This window comes from Galeopterus variegatus, unplaced genomic scaffold, assembly GCF_000696425.1.
Source record: "Galeopterus variegatus unplaced genomic scaffold, G_variegatus-3.0.2 Scaffold1676, whole genome shotgun sequence".
NCBI lineage: Eukaryota > Metazoa > Chordata > Mammalia > Dermoptera > Cynocephalidae > Galeopterus > Galeopterus variegatus.
The window spans coordinates 6,222-12,671 of NW_007727787.1; the positions used below are offsets into that span (position 1 = coordinate 6,222).

The following is a 6,450-nucleotide window of genomic DNA, read 5'->3' on the forward strand; positions in this document are numbered from 1 at the left end:
AATGAAAAAAATTGGATATTCATGAGGCTGAAGCTACTGGTGAAGGCAAAGCCTTTGGAATAGTCAAATACTTGTTGTAATGGGACTACCTACATTGTTCTACCATCTCCTCCACACACACCCGTGCACATGCACAAATGTGTGCACACACCTGTGCACATCATGGAACATGCCAACATTTCACTGGATCCTTACCTTAGCATTTCAAAGAGATTCATTTATTAATTTAACAAGTATTGGTTGAATGGATAATGTATAACATGCCCTGTCCTAATGTTGAACAGGACTGTGTTTATGGACTTGGCATTACAGTAGGAGAGATGAACAAGAAACAAGTAAACAAGGACTAGCCAGTTTGCTCAGTTGGTTAGAGCACAATGTTATAACACCAAGGTCAAGGATTCAGATCTCTTACTGGTCAGCCACCAAAAAAAAAAAAAAAAAAGAAAAGAAAAAAGAAACAAGTAAACAGATACATGATGTATTTCTCTGTGGTAAGTGCTACAAAGGAAACAAAAATAGGGTGATGAGATACATAGCGATTGGTAGTGACCACTTTAGAGTAGATCTATCTAAGTCTGGACAGGTCTTCTGAGGAGGTGATATTTGAGCCCAGACCTAAAGGATGAGATAGAGTCACCCTGCAGAAAAGTGAGGAAGCAGCATTTCTGACAGAGGGAAGAGTAAATGCAAAGACCATAAAATGTGAATAAGCTTAATATGGTCAAGGAACAGAAATAAGATTCATGTGACTAGTGTACAGTGAAGGAAAGGGAAAGGGGTATGAGATGAGGTTGGAGAGTTGATCCAACCAAATCAGTCAGGGCTTTGAGGGTCAAAGTGAAGATTCAAGATGGGTCTTGAAGATCCCTAAAACATGGGAGGCCATTGAAGAGTCGTATATAGAGTGATATGATACAGTCTACTTTTCAAAAGAATTTTTGTCAAAAATCACTAACCACAAAACAAACAAAAACATAGCAAATTGGGCTTCGTAAAAATTTTAAAGATCTGTTCATCGAAGACACCACTAAGGATGTGAATAGATAAGCTACAGACTGGAAAAAGTATTGGCAGAGCATATGTCTGATGAAGAACTTATATCTAGAACATATAGGGAACTCTTCCAAGTAAACAATACCCCATCCCTCAGCCCCCAAAACACAGACACACACACACACACACACACAAAACAGTGGGCAAAAGACTTGAACAGACACTTCACAAAAGAAGATTTCATATTGAAGATACAATTTCGTACCCCCTAGAGTAGCTGAAAACAAAAAGATTGATAATGCCAAATTTTGGCAAGAATGTGAAGCAACTGAAACCCTCATCCATTGCTTAGTGTGTAAAATGCAAAAACTACTTTGGAAGACTGTTTGGCATATGGTAAGCATATACCTATCCTTGACCCAGAAATTCCACTCACAGGTATTTACCGAAGAAATATGCAAACGTGCACAAAAAGCTTTGTAAAAGAACGTTCAGCCTTATTCATAACAGCCCTCAGCAGGAGAATGGATAAGAAACTCTGGTATATTCATACAGTGGAAGATTATCCAGCAGTAAAAGAGAATGAACTACTGATATACACAAAGATAGGGTGAATCATCAAATACATTATGCTAAGCAAAAGAAGCCAGCTACAAAAGAGTACATATTGCAGGAAGTCCAAGAATAGGTAAAACTAATGTATAATAATAGAAATGAGCGAGGGGTTACCTAGGAGGGGAGGGCAATTGATTGGAAAGAGGCAAGAGGGAGTTTTGGAAGGTGATCAAAATATTATTATATACCTTGCTTTGGATCATGGTTACATAAGTACATACAATTGTGAAAACTCAAAACAGCATACCTGAGATCTGAGCATTTTATTATAAATAAATTATACCTCAATAAATACACATACATTTAAACACACACACACACTCATTTTTAAAGAAATGCACATGTGTCCTGCCTTGAACTGTTAAGGTGTCCTTATGAAATGTGGCATAAAACAAAGAGACTTGGAGATACACACACTTGGGTTCCAGTCCAGTGAACAGGTGACATAGCTTGGGCAACTTACTTAGTTTGGTTCAGTTTCCACTTCTGCAAATAAAAACAAAAATCTTCTTCACAAGATGACCATGAGAATTACATGGGATGAACAAGAAACAAGTAAACAAGGACTAGCCAGTTTGCTCAGTTGGTTAGAGCACAATGTTATAACACCAAGGTCAAGGATTCAGATCTCTTACTGGTCAGCCACCAAAAAAAAAAAAAAAAAAAGAAAAGAAAAAAGAAACAAGTAAACAGATACATGATGTATTTCTCTGTGGTAAGTGCTACAAAGGAAACAAAAATAGGGTGATGAGATACATAGCGATTGGTAGTGACCACTTTAGAGTAGATCTATCTAAGTCTGGACAGGTCTTCTGAGGAGGTGATATTTGAGCCCAGACCTAAAGGATGAGATAGAGTCACCCTGCAGAAAAGTGAGGAAGCAGCATTTCTGACAGAGGGAAGAGTAAATGCAAAGACCATAAAATGTGAATAAGCTTAATATGGTCGAGGAACAGAAATAAGATTCATGTGACTAGTGTACAGTGAAGGAAAGGGAAAGGGGTATGAGATGAGGTTGGAGAGTTGATCCAACCAAATCAGTCAGGGCTTTGAGGGTCAAAGTGAAGATTCAAGATGGGTCTTGAAGATCCCTAAAACATGGGAGGCCATTGAAGAGTCGTATATAGAGTGATATGATACAGTCTACTTTTCAAAAGAATTTTTGTCAAAAATCACTAACCACAAAACAAACAAAAACATAGCAAATTGGGCTTCGTAAAAATTTTAAAGATCTGTTCATCGAAGACACAAATTATTTATGCAGTTTCAGGACTAATCTGAAGTTTAGATTAAGAATTAATGGAAAAATAAGAATGAAACTCAAATGCATCTTTAACCTTACCACTTAATCCCTGGTCCCTGTTCCTCCTGCTAAATCATCCTTCATTTCTCCTCCTGATCCATTTTTGAGAAATCGAACCCATTAGAGCAACCCCTGGAGAGGCCCTCCTCTCCTGTCCTGTTGGCTCTGCTTGGAGAATGCTGAGGAGGCAGCCCTCTGCTCAGTACGTCCTCCCTCTCTCTGGGATTTTCCTGGCAGATCCAGCTGGCCTACAATAGCCCCTCTCCCAGGCTGTGGCCCAAGGACCCCATTCTGGCTGCCATTCCCGTCAGTTATTGCAATAAGTTAGTTGAGGGAAAATAAGATTTAAAAGACCCCCTTGCACAAGGAGAGGGTCTTCTCTCTGTGTGCTACTTAAAGAACCAGACAGGAAGCTAACCACAAAACAGCTCCTGGTGGTCTTTGCCCATGTTGTCTCCAGTCCATCATCATTTCTATTCGGGGCTGTCGTGATATTTCATTCCCTTTCTGCAGAGCCTTTTTGGGAGCCTGGTAACTGGTCACATTGTTCTGCCACCTGTGGCCACTTGGGAACCCGTGTTCAGAGACCCCAGTGTGTGATGGTCAATGGGCAGGAAGTGAGTGAGGCCCTTTGTGACCACCTCCAGAAGCCGCCGGCCAGGTTTCAGCTCTGTAACATCCGGGACTGCCCCGCGAGGTACGTGAAGTCACTCTTCTTATCACATCAATACCAAGGTTTTGCTTGTTTTAAAAGCCACCATAATTTGGACATAATAACTGAATAGGTAAGATTTATTTGGCACTTATAGAGTACCAGGCATCCTGCTAAGTGCTTTACTTGGATCGTTTCAGTCGTCCATGAGGTAGATGTTAGTTTCCTATTTTACAGATGGGCAAACTCCCATAGAGTTACAAGGGCCAGAATTCAAATTGAGATAGTCTGATTTCAGAGCCTCTGCTCTTAATCACTATCCAAATCTGCTTACTGCACTCACAGTCCTATCAGTTCCTTGAGGTCATAGTGAGGCTGATTTCATGGGCGTACCTAGAAGACAATGGAATTAAAAACTCAGTTCCCTCGGCTTAACTCCTGGAGGGAAAACCATTAATAACCTTTCTAAGTAACAGATGATACAAATCAGTAATTAAAAATATCCAACATTAAACTCATGACCTCCACCAAACCTGACCCCAGTGCTCTAGATCTCAGTGACTACGTCCTGGACTCCCCTCTTTCTCTCACTCCCATCTGTCCTTGTCAATGTCCACTGTCACCACTGGAATCTAAACTATCCTCATGTTTCACGTGGACCATGCCAGGAGCCTCCTGATTCTTGTCTCCTTCCATAGAGTACTTCGTCTACTCTACAAGAATAACCATCTTTTAAAACAAATTCATCAGGATGGTGCTCTGCTTAAAACCCTTCGATGACTTCTCATTGCTCTTAGGACAAAGGCCAAAATTCCTAGCATGAGGGCTGTGTCTATCTTTTTACACTTTTTTATCTCCAGTGTCTAAAACAGTGCCCAGCACATAGTAGGTCCTCAGTAAATATTTGCTAACTGACTGAATAGATGAGTGAAGGAATTGGATTCCCCTCGTGTTTGGACCTGGGGCTGCCTTGCTGTCTCGTCGCTTGTCTCTCCCACCCTGGTTTTCTGGTGTCCATCCGTGCTTGTCTTTTTTTGGCCCTGAGATGTGCTAGTCTCTTTTCTGACTCAGAGCCTTTGCACGTGCTGCCCCCTCTGCCTACTGCACTGTTCGTTCTCTCTTCATTTAATTCCTCCTACTTATCTATATATACCTCGGTACATTTTCAGAGAAACCTTCCCTGACCTTAGCCCCCCAGAGCTATATATATTTTTTAATTTCCTTATCATTCTCCTTCATAGCTCTGACCACGATCTGTCTTGCTCTCTCACTAGACTGTAAGTTCTATCAAAGTAGATCCATTACTGTTTTGCTCAACGATTTATTCCTACAACTTAGCACAAAGTCTGCCCCATTATACACTCTGTATAAATATTTGTGAAATGAATGAGTGAATGATTGAATATATTGAAACCAAATACATTGAAATAAAGTTATTGAAATATTTTAAAATATGTGATGTAGTAATAAATTTGATTCTCTATTAACACACCAAATAACAAGCTCTAGTTGTACTTTAATTTTGAAATGATGATAAATATAAATGATATTTTTAGATGACTGCCATAATTGTAAAGTGATGTGGAAATACCTATAATTTCTACTGGTCACAAAATCACAGGTATTACTAATACTACTGTAGTTTGTGGCCTTTGTTTTTATGACTGAAGGAAAGACTAAATTTCAGATAGAGCTCAGTGGCAATGAAGAAGTAATTCTCTTCCCGTCCCAGTTGCTGGTCCCCTTGGATATTCGTGGACCTCAGGTTAGAAACCCCTGCTGTGCAGTATCACAGCAGAAGCTTAACTTGCTCATGTCGGGATCAACAAAGCACTCGATATCTCGAAGACGTCTGCCTCCAGGTTCAGTCTCTGACAATCACTAAAGCATGAACTTTAGGGTCAGATAAATCCAGAATCCAGTCCCAGCTCTGCTGGCAGGTTAGTTATGTGACCACAGCCAAGTTATCTAACTCCCTGGACATCAGTTTCTTCCCTACAAGAATGAGAATAACATGAGAATGACATGTAAGTATCTCACAGAGTGAACAGCAAATAGTCACTCTAGACATATTTTTCTTTGTTTGCAATGAATTGAAATCCACCTTTTTGAAATTTCTACCTAGTTTTGCCCTAGCTCTACCCTCTAGGGCTGCACAAGTGATGGGTCTTCATAAACTTGGAGACAGTTCTACTCTGCCCCTATATTGGTCATTACATGGTGACGCTGTTGCTCCCTTGAGAGTAAAAGAAAATCTGAGAATAAGGCTGGGAGTGATCTGTGCTGTTGCCCATTCCCGCAGAGACATGTGACATCCCCGAAACAGCCACACTGTTAGGATCAATGTTTTCTTTTGACAAGACTCCCTGTAGGGTCTGGCATACCCGTCCTTACTAAGGCCCTGTAGCTTTTGTTCCTAGGTGGTTCACGAGTGTGTGGTCAGAGTGCTCTGTGTCTTGTGGTGAAGGATTCCACAGTCGGCAAGTAACATGCCAGCAGATGAGAGCCAATGGAACCGCGCAGGTGGTGTCTCCAAGAACATGTGCCTCTAAAGACCGGCCTCTGGGAAGAAAACCATGTTCTCGTCATCCGTGTGTTCAACAGGTCACTGGACCAGGAAGCCAGGTAAAGCTAACAAATTAGTGTGTTGACAGCTCTATCTATAATTATCACCTTGTTTCTAATAAACTTTTTTTTAATTTTAAATTTCGGGAAGAAATCTGATTGTTCTCCAAAATGAATATATGTCTCTGACCTCAAAGTTTACATTTGGAAATCATAGCGTCTCTGTCTTCCAGTACAAAAACGAATCAAGTTTGGGGTTTTTTTTTAATGCAGTGGTGCCATCACAGAATCTCCAAGATAGCCCAGTTTAGGGTGGTAG

The 6,450-nt window shown here is 40.6% G+C and overlaps 1 protein-coding gene across 1 annotated transcript in view; it reads left to right on the forward strand.

Annotated features, from left to right (window-relative positions):
* LOC103595086 (ADAMTS-like protein 3) overlaps positions 1–6,450 on the forward strand; it is a gene marked incomplete at its 5' end in the record, with an annotated part of 17,671 nt that overhangs the window by 5,423 nt on the left and 5,798 nt on the right. The window contains 2 exons of the mRNA XM_008578393.1: positions 3,428–3,611; positions 5,987–6,191. Of these exons, the coding sequence (XP_008576615.1) occupies positions 3,428–3,611; positions 5,987–6,191 (389 nt within the window). The remainder of the gene's footprint in view (positions 1–3,427; positions 3,612–5,986; positions 6,192–6,450) is intronic.